Source organism: Myodes glareolus, chromosome 8 (assembly GCF_982192425.1).
Source record: "Myodes glareolus chromosome 8, mMyoGla1.1, whole genome shotgun sequence".
NCBI lineage: Eukaryota > Metazoa > Chordata > Mammalia > Rodentia > Cricetidae > Myodes > Myodes glareolus.
Window position 1 is genome coordinate 93672043 of NC_142033.1, and position 17016 is coordinate 93689058.

General features: G+C 44.0%; 1 protein-coding gene across 1 annotated transcript; it reads left to right on the top strand.

Annotated features, from left to right (window-relative positions):
• Positions 1 to 2961: 2961 nt before the first annotated feature.
• Positions 2962 to 3812, top strand: LOC148121217 (small nuclear ribonucleoprotein-associated protein B). Its single transcript, XM_087909223.1, has one exon. The coding sequence runs from the start codon at positions 3060 to 3062 to the stop codon at positions 3753 to 3755; it is 696 nt and encodes a 231-aa protein (XP_087765349.1). The 5' UTR covers positions 2962 to 3059; the 3' UTR covers positions 3756 to 3812.
• Positions 3813 to 17016: the final 13204 nt, after the last annotated feature.

Here is a 17016-nt window from a genome sequence, read left to right on the forward strand (position 1 = left end):
AATTGAAAATCTTCTATAAAGCAAAGAAGGACACTGTCAATAAGACAAAATGGTAGCAGAGAGAATGGAAAATAATTTTCATCAACCTCACATCAGACAGAGGAATAATCTCTAAAATATATAAAGAACTCAAGAAACTAGATGTCAACAAACCAAATAATCCAATTAAAATGTGCCTTTTGATATTTGCATATGCTAATGAATTTTTTGTTTCCTCAATGACAGACTATTGGATTAGGACATGTGATGTTTTGAAGTCTTAAGAACCTCTTTGGTGTTGGTGAAGCCTTTCTGGGTCTTAGTATGGATCAGCAGTCATCTGATCTATATCCCCTCATTGACCACATCTTCCTTGTGCTTTAGTCTGTTCTAGCTTCAGCAACATCTTACCCTAGCGTTACTCGAAATTCTTGAAGGTAGGAGTGGGGAATGATAGGCATCCAACTTGTGTCTTACTGGAGTACCAGGAAGAGTGACAGATTAGGAGATGCTGAGTTTGGACTTGTTACCTCAAGCTTGCCTTCACTTTTGTCTGATGAGTATGTTGTTCCCACATGCGGGTCCCTGGCACCTCTCTGGGACATCATGAATTATATCTAGTTTGATGTCAGGATGAAGCAGCGACTCATGGCAAGTTCTATTTAATTTTTCTTGGAATAAATTTAGAGAAAAATACAGAAAGTGGATTATTTGAGAATTTATCAGTCTCATGTGAAGATTATTATAAAAATGAAATGAAAGAATCACTAAAAGGTAAACTCCTCTCCTTTGGCTTTCTTTGAAAATGAAACACTCCCTAATAAAGTGGGAGTTTGTTGAAAGCCTTCACTATGTGGCACTAAGTAGGTCATCAGAAAAGGTATCTGCCTGAGTTGGGGTTTCTCTTGCTGTAAAGAGACACCCTGGTGCTGGCAACTTTTATAAAGAAAAATGTTTAACTGGGACTGGTTTACAGTTTCAGAGGTTTAGTCCATTATCTTCATGGTGGGACACAGCAGCATGCAGGCAGACATGGTGCTAGATAGAGAAGGAGCTGAGAGTTCTACACCTTAATCCTCAGGCAACAGGAAGTGAGCTGTTTCACCGAGCATAGTTTGAGCGTAGGAGACCTCAAAGCCCGCTCCACAGTGACATGCTTCCTCAAACAAAGCTACACGCATTCTAACAAAGCCACACTTCCTAAGAGTGCCCCTCCTTATGGAGCCATTTTCTTTCAAACCACCACAGTATCTGTGTATAGATATATCAAATGCTAGAGCTCCCACCAACATTCACAATAATCCTGCATAAGAAAAGGACAAAGTTCAGAGAAATCATTCATTGCTTAATCTAACTGTAGAATCGTTCACCGCAGAGCAGTAACCTATCAGGGATAATGTTTTAAAAGGAATTGAACTCACTCAGTTATTCATATGCTCACATACTACACTGTCTCTATCCTTGAGGATAAGAGATTGTTTAGTCACTTGGGAACAATCCCAGGTCCAAAGGATCAGTCGGATGCTTCTGGAAACTTAGAGTGATTATTATTTTTTTTTTTTTTTGCAAAAGATTATTCTGAACTAAAGGCACAAGCTGTGTCTAAAGCCCCGAGTAACAGTCTAAACGGTGATAGCCAGAGACATAATTGACCTCCACGAACTCTTGCAGCCTGCTGGGGCCTGCTCTGGTCCACTAGGGCCTACCGGGGCCTGCTGGTGTCTGCTGGTGTTTGCTGGGGTCTGCTGGGGTCTGCTGGGGTCTACTCGGGTCCGTTGGGGTCTACTGGCACCTGCTGGGGTCTGCTGGGGCTTACTTGGTTTGGCTGGGGTCCACCAGGGTCTGCCAAGTCTTGATGGGGCCTACAGGGGCCTACCGGGGCCTGCCGGGGCCAGCTGAGTTTGACTTACCCACTTAGATGCTCAGAGGCCTTTCAGTAATTGGGTGAAAGGATCATCTTTGCAGTGTTCTTCCTTGTATCCATGCATTCGGCTCTATTTCAGTTTATTAGAATTATCTTTCTCCACAGAACATGCTCCCCAGCAGGCTAGGGACTATGGCCTTCTAGGGGTTTTATTCCAAACCCCAGAATACCGAGAGCAAGTTTTCCTTGCTATTTATTTAATCAGATGGAAGGGGCTTCCATGTCACAGTATCTTACTCGTTGCTAGCAAGACACGAGTCTTTGTGGCCTCCATCCAAAAGAAGTAAAGGAAGCTAGGGGTGTAGGTGGGGGATAAGCAGGACTGACATAGTCCTTGTTTTCGACGATTGGTCCATTCTCCAGTGTGGGCCAAGGGTCCTTGGGAGCTATTTTGAATGGGCTGATTTTTCATATTTAGGAACAAGAAACCTATAGCACATGTTAGTCATTTGAGAGAGAACACTGATAAACAAATTAGAAAAAGAGGAGGAGCAATAAGAGAAGGAGAGGTGGAAGAATTAGGGGGACAGTGACGGCAGTGCTGGTGATGACCACTTTAGTGACAGCCGGTCAGTAGAGGTGATTAAGTATGTCCCGAGCAGGTGCAGAGATCAAAGCAAAGCAGCTACTTCACTGCCATCCCCCCCCCTCTCTCTCCCTCCCTCCCTTCCAAATCTGTAACATTTTATATGGCAAAGTTTGCAGAATGTCACAGAAATTCTTGAAGGAAAGAATCATCCAAGGCAAGGAGTGGGGGATAGAAAGTTTCTTGACTGTTTGGTTTCACGTAGGTAGGCACTAAATCATTTTGAAATCATCATTGAGCTTTCTATTCCTTTAAAGAATCATTCTAATAGAGTGCCTTACCAGACTAAGAAGCTGTTCTAGTTCTTGATTTTGTTAAAGAGCATCTCTTGGTGTTTGCCCAGAAGAACTTCACCACTAATACACATTTAAAATTTATAAGGGTTAGCATGTACTTCACATAGTTATTATAGTTTGTTCCTGGCACTAGAAAATGTATGGAGTATTTTTTTAAAATAAAAAATTCGATTTCCGTTAGCAGCGGCGGGAATATCGCTGCTGGCTGCCGACTGCCGACTAGGCCTCTGTGGAAACGAATCCGGCGGGAATCTGAGCCATCGGAGCCGCCACCATGACTGTGGGTAAAAGCAGCAAGATGCTGCAGCACATTGACTACAGGATGAGGTGCATCCTGCAAGATGGCCGGATCTTCATCGGGACCTTCAAGGCTTTTGACAAGCATATGAACTTGATCCTCTGTGACTGTGATGAATTCAGGAAGATCAAGCCAAAGAATGCCAAACAGGCAGAAAGGGAAGAGAAGCGAGTTCTCGGTCTGGTGTTGCTTCGAGGAGAGAACCTGGTCTCCATGACAGTAGAAGGACCTCCTCCCAAAGATACTGGTATTGCCAGAGTGCCACTTGCTGGAGCTGCTGGGGGGCCAGGTATCGGCAGAGCTGCTGGTAGAGGAATCCCGGCTGGTGTTCCCATGCCCCAGGCCCCGGCAGGACTTGCTGGGCCAGTCCGTGGGGTAGGAGGACCATCGCAGCAGGTGATGACTCCACAAGGAAGAGGCACTGTTGCGGCAGCTGCAGCTGCAGCCACAGCCAGTATTGCAGGAGCTCCAACTCAGTACCCACCTGGTCGTGGGGGTCCTCCTCCACCTATGGGCCGAGGGGCGCCTCCTCCAGGTATGATGGGCCCTCCTCCTGGCATGAGGCCTCCTATGGGTCCCCCAATGGGGATCCCTCCTGGCCGAGGAACTCCAATGGGCATGCCTCCTCCTGGGATGCGACCTCCTCCTCCAGGAATGCGAGGTCTGCTTTGATCCTCGCACAGCATTATGGCAGTAGTTTCACCGAGGTGTGGGTCCTAGTCCCCGGAGCCGAGCCGAGTTACCACACGCCTCTTTGTTTGTATGCTGTTCATGGAGTCTCCCGGATCGTCTGGTTTCCCTTTCAGGGCCCTCCTCCCTGGGGAATTTGCCCTCCAAGGCTCTAGGCTCATCTTGGTTCTCCTTATCTCCTTGCCTGTTTCCCAAAAGGCTGTACATAGTCCTGTTTTTTTCCCACTGTGACCCTTGAAGCTGGTTTATAATAAACTCTTAAGAGACTGTTATACAAAAAAAAAAATAATAAAAAAAAAATAAAATAAAATAAAAAATTCCTGCCAGACAGTGGTGATGCATACCTCTGATCCCATCACTTGGGAGGCAGAGGCAGAGGCAGGTTGAGCTCTGTGATCTCTGTGAGTTCAAGGCCAGCCTGGTCTACAAGAGCTAGTTCCAGGACAGGCTCCAAAGCTACAGAGAACCCTGTCTCAAAAAAAGAAAGCAAAACAAAAAGAAAGAAAGAAAGAAAAAGGAAAAAACCCGATTTCAACTGATTTAAGAGTTAGCTGATAGTTCTCAACAGAATAAACATCTCAATTGCTTTTATGATGAGATTCACAACTGATATTCTCATCAACTACTAGGCATGAGGCTAGGTAGTCAAAAGGTTCTAACCCTGCTTTGAGGAAACTGGTGGAAGGGATGAATGTTTTACGATGTGGCCTGCACTATGCAGCTGTGAAAATTCAGAAACACGAGAAGCCACGGTAGGCAATAGAAAGCCGTGAATGTCATCGCACACGCCCAGGAAAGCCTGTTTGGGTGGTCTAATACCATGCAAATTTGTTTATTTATTTAGTAAACAGCTATGAAGCCGTGACTTGTTTTACAGTGTATGTGGATGGTGTTGGTAGCTCAGGAGACAGGAAAGTTTTCGAGTAGGAGACTGTATGGGTGGCCAGCGAAACATCATCTACAAGTTGTAGTTTGTTGGGGCTTTGTCGAATCCTGACTCATCTTTCCATGTTAGAGTTACAGAAACTGGGTCAGCATGACAGAAACAACTGGAGTCCTGGACCAGGGACCTGGAAGCAGTAAGTCCTGGCCAGGTATCCAGACTCCTGCCTGCTTTTATGTCTTCATCCAGGGATTGGGGTACTCAGGTGCTCCAGGACAGATGTCCTGGTATCATCCATTTTAGATGCCTGGAAAGGATTGCTCCCGAGAATGCCTCAAAGTACTGTTGAGGGTGTAGAGCTAAAACAGAAGGACAATTAAAAAGCAACCAGGAGAAAGAAAGAAAGGAGCAAATGCTCATTGTGGGCAGACTCTCATCTAAACTCGATGTATTCTATTTTTTAATCAGCACGTCAATCTTACCAATAAAGTAGGCATTGTCTCATTTTACACATGGATAAACTGAGTCTCAGAGTGGCTATGGATCTTGCCCAACCTTTACACATCTAGCAAATTGTGGAATGAAGACTCCAACTTTGATCTATTAGGTTTTGGATCTTACAATTGTATTGACTCCATAGATAAGAGCACTCAGGGTACCTTACACATTGACTACGAACCTTCTCTCTGGTGATGACACCCTGCCCTGCCTGGCTTCTTCTTGTCTTTGGATTTTTTATTTTTTTGTAGTGGTAGCTAGTAACCACGATTTTTTGCTTGCAGCATCATGTAGTGTTCACCTCTCTCTTACCTTCTGAATATTAGTTCCACTTTGTAGGACAAGGCGTTTCAATGACCTAAACTCAAGCCACCTTTCTTATAAAGCACAGACGTGGGTCTTGATCTAGAGGCTTTCAGTTGAGTCTGTTGTACTGGGCTAAGGATGTGGCTCTGGGGTAGAGTACTTGCACAGTGTGCGCAAGGCTCTGGGTTCAGTCTCTGGGGAGGAAATAATACCCAAGCCTGTGTTACTTTTCTAATATTTAAGTTGCCGAGCCCCAGAAAGGAAGGTAATTGCAGGTAATTGGAGGCCAACTTTAGCAGGTCTACCGTTTCCAGTTTGGGATGGGGTCCAGAACCTGAGTATCTTATCTGCTTTGTTTTTCTGTCTGCACCCGAAATCCTTCCCCTATATTTTGTTGTGGAGCCAGGTTTTAGGGTCTAGTCTGACCAGCTATCCAAGAACAAGGTGCCAGGCTCCAGATGTCCCGCTATCAACTCCACGCTGCAGAGATGTCCGGGCCCTGCAATCTGTCTGCATAATCTCCTTTCTCTGTAGAGAAAGACATTGGGAAAGGAGGACTTTCTGAGATGGGGGACAGGACAGGCACCTCCGCTATCGTATGAGAACCATCTGTTTAAGGAGTTAGCACTACTAATTGGTCTCTCACCTTCAATATAAAAAAAATGTACCTCTCACTTGAGGTCATTTGTATAGTTCTCACATCAAAATCTTCATTAGACAAAACACCAAGTTGGGGCATAGACCATACTTTATTTTTTCCCTTCCTTTCTTCTTTTTTCTCTCTTCCTTCTTTCTCTTTTCTTTTTTTTTTTATATCATGGAAATTGAAATGGCTGCCAGGAAGACACAGAGAAAGCTTGTGTGACAGATGGAAGAATTTCTGAGGCCAGGGAAGTCTGTAATTTATATTTCTTAGGGCCAGTACAAAGCGCTCTCCAAAGAGCCTGGGCTGCCATGCTTCGGGAGGCTGGCCGCTGAGCTGCTAAATGTGGAGTGTCTGATAGCTTTGGGATTTGGGGATGTAATGATCAGACAAAATCCTTGTCCTCACAAAACTTACAATTTGCTAGGTTTTCACCTCTCTCATAGGTGGGTTCTGAAGCGAAGACTGACCTCCTAATGAGGCAGAGTACGGACTACTCAGGGCAATTTAAGAGCGGGTTTTAAAGATGTGTCCATTTCCCTTTCCCTAACAAACATAAGACAAGTATACTCTTTGCTGGGATGGATTGCTGGCAACTTCTGAATGTGGAATTTAGAAACATGCTCTTACTAGCATGGGAACATTTTCAGAGAGCACCTCAACATGTGGTTGCTTTTTTTCTCAACACAGACATCGGAGGACAAAGCTCTGGGCAGTGGAGACCATGCTGGTGGATGAACAACCTAGAAAGGTGAGACTAGATGGTCTAATAGACCTGAGCTGAATGGCCAATAGCAAGGCCCAAGCACAAATAGAAGGGCCTGGTTGGCAGTGGGGATAAATAAAAGGAGAAATGAGGAAGGAGGAGGAACAAGAGAATGAGAAGAGGACATCAGGGGCCTGTCACCCAGCTACACAGCAAGCCATGGAGAAAGAAGTAAAGAAGGGTTTACAGAAATAGAGAAAGATTAAAGTCCAGTGCCAAAGGGTCGTCGGGATCAAGTAAGAAAAGCTGGCAAGAAGTAAGTCAAGCTTAGACTGGCATTCGTAACTAAGACTAAGCCTCTGTGCGTGATTGATTTGGGAGCTGGGTGGAGAGCGCCTTAAAAAGCCAAAGGAATAAAACATCACACAACAACTTGCTTTTTCAGTTTTAAATTATTGAACCAATGAGAAGACAAATGGCTAAGATGCTGAGTCAAACCCAACCCACTCCAGGCTCCTTGTATTTCTCCAAATGACTTAATGACAACAATGTAATGAATTCCTAGCCTCTGACCCCTCTACACTCTGTCACCGCTACATGGAACATGTAGCCTCCCGGCAACATCCATATTTAGAATAACCCTCCTGGAGTCCATGACGTACTTCTTTCCTCGTGGCCTGCATAGTCTACTCTTTTGACTCTGACTGCTCTTACCATTTTCTTGGACTGTTTACTGCTCTGCACTGTTCAGCCTCAAGTTCTCAGGCCTTTGCTTTCTGAGCTGTGCACACTTTATGGCGAGAGTTGTGGCCTTCCACAACATTTGATGAGTTGGTTGCATTTGTAATACTTCTGAGTTGAATTGATTCGTTCATTTATCTATTCCATTCCAATGCGAAGTTGCTAGCCTTAAGTTGGGATGGCCAGTGCCGAGGGATAGAAGAGAAACATTGAAGTTGATCAAGTCTTCCGCAGAACACTGATGCTCCAAATCCTACATCCCCTGTGAAGTTTGGAAGGAACACAGGCTCTGTGTATGCAATTGTTCATCCCTGGGAGCCAGAGGCCAAAAAGAGGGCTGAAGGGTGAGTAGAGGAAAAGAAGAGCAAATTACAGATGAGGGAACCGGGGACTGTATTTGAGGCTACAACTTTGAGGACAGTTCATCATTATTCTTCTCCCGGGCCAGAGTTCTGTAGTAAGGTGCAGTTTTACAGTAAAAAGACACCAGACCAGCAAAGCTTATGATATGTGAACTCATGGAAATAACTGGGATAGGAAAGAAGGGAACATTCTAGAACTGGAAATGTAGCTGTTGGACATGAAAAAAAATTGAATAAGAACTCTTAGACCCAGAGCCTAGAAACTGTGGTGGTGTGCATTGGGAATTAAAAGCATGCAGTATCAACCAGAACGGATCTTGCAGAACATCCAGCTCGTGGGAACCTGCTTCCAAGGGAGAAGACTCCCCGAAGGTAAGGGCATATCCCAAGGTGGGGTGCTGGGGAAATGGGCTTGAGAGAGTTTATTTGTTTGTTCAGCAGATAATTTGCCTCCCTAGTCTTTGGGTGTTGAGGTTACATGCCACCCACCTCAGCGGGGCAACTTACATCTTGGACAAAGACGAGGTCAGGCTCTGGAGAGGAAAAGGCAAGTAGAGACCAAATCTTTACCCAAGCACGGTATGAATAATCTCAGCCTCTTTTGTTCTTAACAGCGTGTCAACTGCATCTTTGTTTGGTGTTCCTTGGCTGGCTGTCTTCACCACCATTAAGTTTACATATGACTGACGTGAGATCTGTTACTGATGCAGGAAAATGATTTGACGTTGGAAAACATCCAGAAGGCACAGGCGGGTAATGCCTTCACCTTCCCAGGACTGAGTCTTGCCCATGACCTCAGGCACAGCGGTCTGTTTTTCCGTCTGTGAAGTTGGATAATGACTCTGCTTTCACTGACGTACCATGGGAATAAAGCTTCACCAAGTCCTTCCTTTGAAGTCAGTGTGTGGTCACTGCCCTAACGCCCTCACCCTCTGCCTTTGAAGGCGCAGGCACAAACCTGAAGGCATCTCAAGCACACTTGCCTCACTCTCTTAGCCTCCTAGCAGAGCTGTGGGAAGGGAGCCTCACATGCTTGAGAGGCTGAGTGGGAAGAGGCCTATGTGAGAGGCAGAAGATAAAATAGCCAGTGGAGAACTTCAGAGGCCCGCAGATGTCATCATCACAGTCATGTGATGGGCACCATTGCTAGGAGGACCACCCGGAACTCGGCCTGACTTTTATAAAGTGTTCCCTCAGAATGCTGTAAATGCCTAGGAAAACTCGGGGGGTCCTCAGGGTTGCAAGTTGATTCTAGAAGCACCCTTTACAGTGTCATAAGGATCACATGATCCTGGAGCAGTCAGAGGAGCTACAAGTTGGAGCATATTTCTCTGAAGGTAGGTATGTGTCCTACTTTGGTGGCAAGATGGCAATTTCAGTGGGAATTCCGACTCGTCAGACATGTACCTCTATATGCAGATTTGACCTCAGCAGAAACTCCGTGGCCACTATTTCCCTCTCGCCTTTTTCCCTTTCCCTCTTTCTGGGCTGATTCTATTAATTTTCCCCCATGGCATGTACAACCCTGCGGTGACGCAGCCCTTGATGCTCCCCTTATCCGTCTCTCAGGAGAGAGGCCGTTTGGATGAATATATGTTCCCTATTTTCTTTGCATTATAAATTCAGTGTTGTGGGGAAAGGAACAAAATGTAATGGCAAGGCCTCCACAGAGAAATGTCCCTATTTCAGAAGAGGAGTTTTATGGGGGGGGGGAGCAATTGACAGCCTCTCACTACACTGGGCACATTTTTTTTTTCTGTACAACTGCATCACCGCTAATGATAAATGAAGAATGTTTGATAGCTGGCTCCGTTGTCTGACAGCTACAGTTTTGGCCAGAGGGCCGTGGCAGGCTTTAGACTTCTGTTCAAAATGAGTTAAACATATTAGGCATTATGAAGGCACAGAAGCCTGGAGAACGCGTGCTGAAATGAGTGATCCGGGTAGGCTCCTGGGTACACAACTTGCAAAGTAGATGTCATTCTAATAATGTGTGATATAGAACATGCCTGGCCTAAACCCTGCTGGATGAAATATGAAGCCCCGTTGGTGATATTTAATACCGTTTTATGAGGTGCCATCTTATAAAGACAATGCCCGCCGTATGTGGAATGCTTAAGGTATTTTGCCAAAGGCATAGGGAGGTATCTGGAGTAAGTAGAATTTTTATTATTTTATAAGCCTTTACTTTGTAATATTTCTGTTTCCACATTATTGTGAGGGCTCACTGCCCTAACCCTTTGTCGAGGGAACCTGATGAGCGGCTTGCCACTAGATTGACGGATAGCCCTTGCTGTTCTGGAGGAGAAAACTCGTTCCTACCTGCATACATTCTTCAGAAAACCCTCCAAGAGGAAATGCAGCTTTGCTACAAGCATTCTTCAAGCAGGGACTTTGAGGCCAGCATACAAAAATATTGCCATTTTCCAAGTGGATCATCTCTAGGGCTAACGGGGGGATTTGTGTGGGCTGCAGCTGCTGAATGCTTGCTCCTTCCTCTACAGACTCTGGGGTGGAGAATCCATAAAAGCTTCTAATTTGGGGTTCCCTTCAGGGCATCCCAAGGTGGATGAGGTTTGTGAATTGTAGCCAAAGCACAGCTAAAGCATTATTGCGCGGCTTGCTGCCCCGAGAGCCCTAAAAATATCTAAGTGTATAAGGCGGGATGGCTCAGGGCTGCCAGCAGTTTCCCTATGAGGTGTGTGCAGCGCGGATGGAGCTGGTAATGAGAGCGCCCCATTCAAATCACACCACATCACTTTTGTTGTCTACACACCCTCGCGTTTACCACCATGCATCTCCACAAGGCATCCCAAAGCAAAGAGCCACGGAATTGTATTCTTGGGAAAGGCAGCACATGCTACATTTTCTAAGTAGTGAAGTGCCTGTTCTGTATAGCTGATGTCCTGGGCAATGTCATTTGCTGGAGGGTCCATTATGTGACATATCCTACATGATTATTTATGCAATGGAGAAGGGTTTTTTTTTCATTTTTGTTGTTATATTAGGAAGAATTATCTTCAGGTTTTGAGTTAGACAATGAAGGAAAAGATGAAGCAATCTCCCACATCATATGACAAATTACATAAGCAAGGACAAAATTCAAAATCAGGGACAAGCTATTTGAATATATCTTTGCCTATCAATGTGTATTGTGTGTGTATGTGTATGTGTGTTCACACATTTCTGTAGAGGTCTTTGACTTTCACCTTGTTTAGATGGAGTCACTTTGGTTGTTTGTCTGTCTGTATGCCAGACTGGCCGGCCCAAGTTTCTAGGGATTCTCCTTACAGGAACTCTAATGTTACAGATTCTGAGGATTCAAACTCAGGTCTCAATGCTTGCATGGGAGCAGCTTCTTTACCCTCTGGGACAGCTCCTGACCCCACTGCACTATTCTTTACTCACAATAAGCATACAGACAGTGCCCGGACTTTGCTAATGGTTGTGTATCCTAAGTAGGATGGTAGAATAGCCACTCTTTTCTATGACTTCTCTGTTACTACCAGTGAAACTATTTACTATACATAGCTTGGTGTTTACTTTCCCGTGGGTTTATACCAATTGTTCTTTTTCTTAGTACTGTGTAATTGAATTAAATATTAGTAACTGGTAGACTATGGCTACAAAGGAAAGGGAGCTGTTGCTTTATTTTGCTAGCACATGCTTTGGTATTATCAGTGAAAGTAAGTCACCGAGAGAGGCACACTGTTGAACTAATCATACATATAACATGTATGAAGGTTCAAGAGGTTATTACAATCAAAAGCACTTTGGATTCAGGTTGCTTCACAGATGTCTTAAATCTTCCTCCACTGTGAAGAAACCAAGATTGGAATCGCAGCCGGCGGACACTGGGTGTGCTTGGTTGAAGCTTTGAAGGAATCAGAAGATTGCAGACGGCCTGTCTGTGTGGTATCCCCTGAAGTGAAGTTGGAATCATTTATTTAGATTACATGGAGTCACATGCTTTAACCACCGATTATCTCACAATATGTCCCCTCTGGAGATGACCTGAGTCTACCAGAGTTTATATTCTCAGTACAATAGCAAGAAGAATGGCTATTGTCTATAGCAAGATGGGTGTCTGGGCCTACGTTTGTGGGAGAGCATTGGTATTTGAAATACAGTGACAGGGAGAGGAGCAGGGACATGTTTCCAACTTTTGGAACTTGATGGCCCATGTCTGCTATTTTGCACAAATAACCTAGAGTACATATGCCAGTCTTTTCCAGCCCATTCCTTCATCTGTAAAAGAGGATAATTATATTTCCCTCTTACTTGCCTTGCCCCATTTCTTGAACTACAACATGATATAAAGTGCAACCCTTGACATTGTCCATGAGTGAGTTACCTTTGTTGTGGCAACCAAAGCTTCGAGGATCGTGACCATTCTGTAACCCCCATTCTGTGTTCTGTGGCTGGTGGTGCGAACACTGTTCTCACTTCCACCCAGATTTGCGCTGGAGAAAAGGGGACTGCTGGACCACAGCCTGGGAAAACAGTCTTCCTCCTATCCCCTTCATCTTCTATCCTACATCTTCTCCATCTTACCTTCTTCATTCTATAGCCTATACCTTCTTCATCCTATACCTTATACCTTCTTCACCCTATATCATATACTGTCTCATCTTATACACTATACCTTCTTTATCCTGTACCCTATATCTTCTTCATCCTCTAGCCTATACATTATTCATATGTATAGCCTATACTGTCTAATCCTATACCCCATATCTTCTTTATCCTATACCCCATACCTTCTTCATCCTATACCTATACCTTCTCATCCTATACCTTATACCTTCTCATCCTATACCTATACCTTCTCATCCTATACCTTATACCTTCTCATCCTATAGCCTATACCTTCTCATTCTATATCCTACACCTTCTTCATCCTATCCCCACGAAATGAGGACTTCCACCAACCAGAGGTTTTAATGTCGCTCTATCCTGTTAGTCCCACTGCTATATGATTTATGCTGCGATGCTATGCACATCTCTGTATATTTCTGAAACAAATCCAAAAAAGTTCTCATTTTAAAAAATCACTGGATTGTTAGCTCCAAACTTCTTATTTTTTGTGAATTATTGCAAGGCAATCCATCCCTTTGTAGTGGTATTAAAACAAAAAGATGATTTCCTCATTTGCTTCTCTTCACTGGAAATACCCCAAGTGGTTCCTACTAGGAGTTTGCTGTGGGCTGTTCTCACACCCTCTGTTCCTACCGCATTAGTGAAGATCCTGGGTGCAGCTTCAGGCTCAAGACTTCTATGTGCTCTGAAAACCCACCTCACCCCGAAAGAGCAGCAGCCTGATTTTTCCCGGCCAATGGAGTTAGAAGACATTGAAACCTTTGCTGAACTTCTCTCCCCCAATAATTTCAGTGGTTCCCTCCCCTTTCCCAGTCACAGAATCAAAACTTCTAAGGATCCCTAGCTCTCGTGGGCTTTTCGAGCACTGTTCTCAAGAACTGGCCTAGAGAAGCCTTAATGCTCACAGAGGACCCTGGCATCTCTCTGTTCATATTCACACTTATAATATGGATGTCAGTTGCTTGCCAGCCATGCGCAATAATGTACACCTACAACAAAGCCTTTGTCATTCCTCAGCAACACCAAACTTTACAAGCACGATCAGATGACTGAAATATCCAGGGAAAAATATTTCGGTTGTTGGACAGGTGTGTCAGTTACTATGTCTACTTGTTCACTGCAGGGTTTCAGAATTTGATAATTATGCTTTCGAATGGCCAACTTGTGGAACTTAAATTTGATCTGATGCATATGACTCTGAGTACTTGAATGTTGAAGCTATTGATTCAGGTGTTAGCATTCAGGCATCTGTACTGGCCTGCCCTCGGGGTGCTGACAGGCTATGTCCTCAGCTGTAGCCACTAAGAGCACCCCCTGTCCCCCTGTGCACATTCTCCATGCTCCCTTTTAAAGGGGCCCTGCTTATCTCCTCTCCCATCTCTCTTTTTCTCTCTCCCTCTCTGCCAGTCAGAGAGTTAGTTTCTTTCTCTGCTTCTCTGCTTCTCTGCTTGTCTCTTCTCTCTCTCTCTCTCTCTCTCTCTCTCTCTCTCTCTCTCTCTCTCTCTCTCTCTCTCCTTTCCTGTTGCTCCTGTCCCTAGAGTCTGGTCTGCTCTCTCCTGTTCCCCTTTTTTCCATTCATTTTCCCTCCGCCTGAACTCTGTTGCCTTGCATTTTTCTCTCTTGTGCTCCTTTTTTTTTTAAAAAAAAATTACAACACATTACACACACACAATATGGAAAAGAAATTCTCCCTAAGAGTTAGCTGTAAAGTCACTATTTGCTGTCTTAGAGCACAGAGAAGCAGAAGCTTCACCGTGTTGGAGTAGCTTCCATGCTCACAAATTTCTGACTACAAGCAGAGGATCCATGTTGGAAAATCTACACAATGATGTTTACCAGAGGAAGGATAAATACTGCATTTATAAGTAGAAAGAGAAGGATTAACCTTAGGCTCATCTAAGCCTCACACAGGAGATGAGGGATCTCTGCCTGGCAGCCTACAGGTACAGTTGGGATGGGCATGCTTGAAGTCTAAGATGCCAACTATCCAATAGCTTCTCTGTGTTCTGACTCCTTTTGACTTCTGATGAGTTTCTTCTTGCCATGAGCTTCTAACCTTGGATAGAGAGTACCCAGGCAGTCAAATTCAAGGACTTTGGTTTGGAAATAATGTAATATTTAAATACATAAATAACTCCTCAGATTTTACATGGGTCTCTTGATGTTGGGTTTCAGGAGTCTGCCAGAGAGAGATGGGCTGTCCTGGTAGCATACAAATCATTTTCTAGAGTCTTGCCACAATGCATGATGGTTTATCTTGTGTCTTTCAAGGTAAACACATGAAAGAAATGCATACAAGAACTTATGGAGTACAGCATTGGTGCCTTCCCCAGGAAGACACAACTTTTGGTTATCTGTCTTGTGACACCATGGCCTCTGATCAGAATTCTTCAAATCTTACAGGCAAGGCCAGTTCACACATCAGTGGTTCACAGCACTGTGGGCTTCACTGCTCCATTTTATCCCAGTGAGTGAAGGAAAGCTGTGCAGGGTCAGGTCAATTAAGCATCTTAGTTTGTAATGTACCTCACCTAGGCTTTGATTAGGTTTGTTTTTCTTCTCTGACCCCTTCCAATACTTTACTTAATTTTTTAAGTGGTTTAAGGCACGCAATAATGAGACATCTCTAAAGTATACAGTTTGATAAGTTTTTGAAATATTTGTACATTTTCAAAACTATTGCCATAACTAATAATAAAATGTCTCTCTCCCATCACTCAAAGATTCCTAGCATCTTTTGACATTTTGATCGACTACATTGCTTGGAAAGTTAGTCATTGACTTTTTGACCTAGGCTGTATGCTAAGCCTAGGCTCTTGTCCTATGCCTCTGTACTTGTAACTGAGGACCGTTTTAACCTCCTTCAACTCACGTGTCTAAGCGAACTTTTCTGGAGTCCCTGTTTCACTTCCTGCTCTCATACTTTTCCATTAATGACCTCCTTGTCTGGATCGTGCCCCATAGTTTTCTGCTAGAGTCATGTTATTTCACGGCCCTGCTGGGTGGTCCACCTGCTTAACTGCTGCCTCCTTGACACTGACTTGCTGGCAGCTAGCTTCTGCCTCTTGTAGCCTGTCAGTGGCTCTAGAAGGCAAATAATTTCGTACCACCACTGCTCCACTGCCAGACCCCTGGAAGTCTAGCTGACTTCACTTTTCCACTGCCAGATCCTGAAAGTGTTACTGAATGGCTGATTGACATAAGTGACCTCATCAGGTTTTAGCTTTTGGACGTCTTGGAGTGAATGCATCCCTCGTCAGTGGACTTTTGCACTGCTAAGAAAACATCAACTACTAAAATTAAACCAAGACTACATTGGCTGTTTTTCAATTCCTAAATCCCCTTTGACTCACAAGCTACCTCACTGACACTGTCATGCATGCTACTGAACTCTGGGCAGATTAAACTGAGTTACTGGTTAGCAGACGATTTGGATTGTTGGAAAGATAGTACACTATGATGAGAACTTGATCTCAGATGACGAGGACAGTCAGGGTATTGCAGACACTGTGGGCCTGCTTCTGAATCACCATGGCCTTCTGTTTGATTTTTGAACATTCGGAGTTTTCCAACGGAAACAAGTTAACACAGCTTCTCCACCACTGCCTTTATTAACAGGAGGAAGCGAGCTTAAACAGCAGTTCATTTACCCGAGTTCTTAATCACATATGTCAGCACCATGGTCAGGTGGTATTAGACTGAACTGGCTGAAACCATTTCTTCTTTCAAGTTCCTTGTAGCTTATTGGACAGGAAGGAGAAACTCCCACTCTAGCATCAGAAATTGTCTTGTGGACTCCTTCTCAGTCCCGAAGTCAACTTGGTTAGGGAACTTTTCCTGACTTAGCTAATCTCCCATCTCAACCTTAGACCCAACTTGGAGCAACCTCTGCCTAGGGTGACCAATTTCACCTCAGAGGTGTTCTCAGAACTTTGATGCTTGACTTGCACGTATGGCAGGTCCATAATTGAGAATCTCCACACTCATCCTGGTGAGATGCTCTGGAAACGGTGGTAGTTCAGTGGCATGCATGAGTCACTGAGTCTTCATTTCTAGATGGCTCTTTGTACCCAGCTGAAGCTGGGGTGTTAATTTTTCCTGTTTGTCCTATGAAACAATCAATGATTTTTTAAAATTTTTAATAGTGTTTTCCTATTAAGAGATGAAATTGTGAAGGAAGCTTGGGACTAACAAGGCAACTAGGACACTTCCACCTAGAAATCTTCCCACGTTGGAGGAGAAAGTGCAGTATTTCCGGAAGTATCTTTATACACTTAAATAGCCTCATGACAGTTGTTGCTAGTGACTTTAGCCAGCAGTCATTAATCCTAACACATTTATTTCTAATTCTAATTAAGACTATATCAAGATACTCTCAGTTGTTTAGGAATCTTAGTATATATCCAAAATACAATTAAATTATGTTGATAAACATAATATATCAATTCACATAGTTTTTTTTTTTTTAAAAAAAAATATGGTCTCATAGAGACATGGAAGAAAAA

Coding starts and splice junctions, on each gene's coding strand:
- LOC148121217 (XM_087909223.1), top strand. CDS start 3,060: ATGACTGTGGGTAAAAGCAGCAAGATGCTGCAGCACATTGACTACAGG.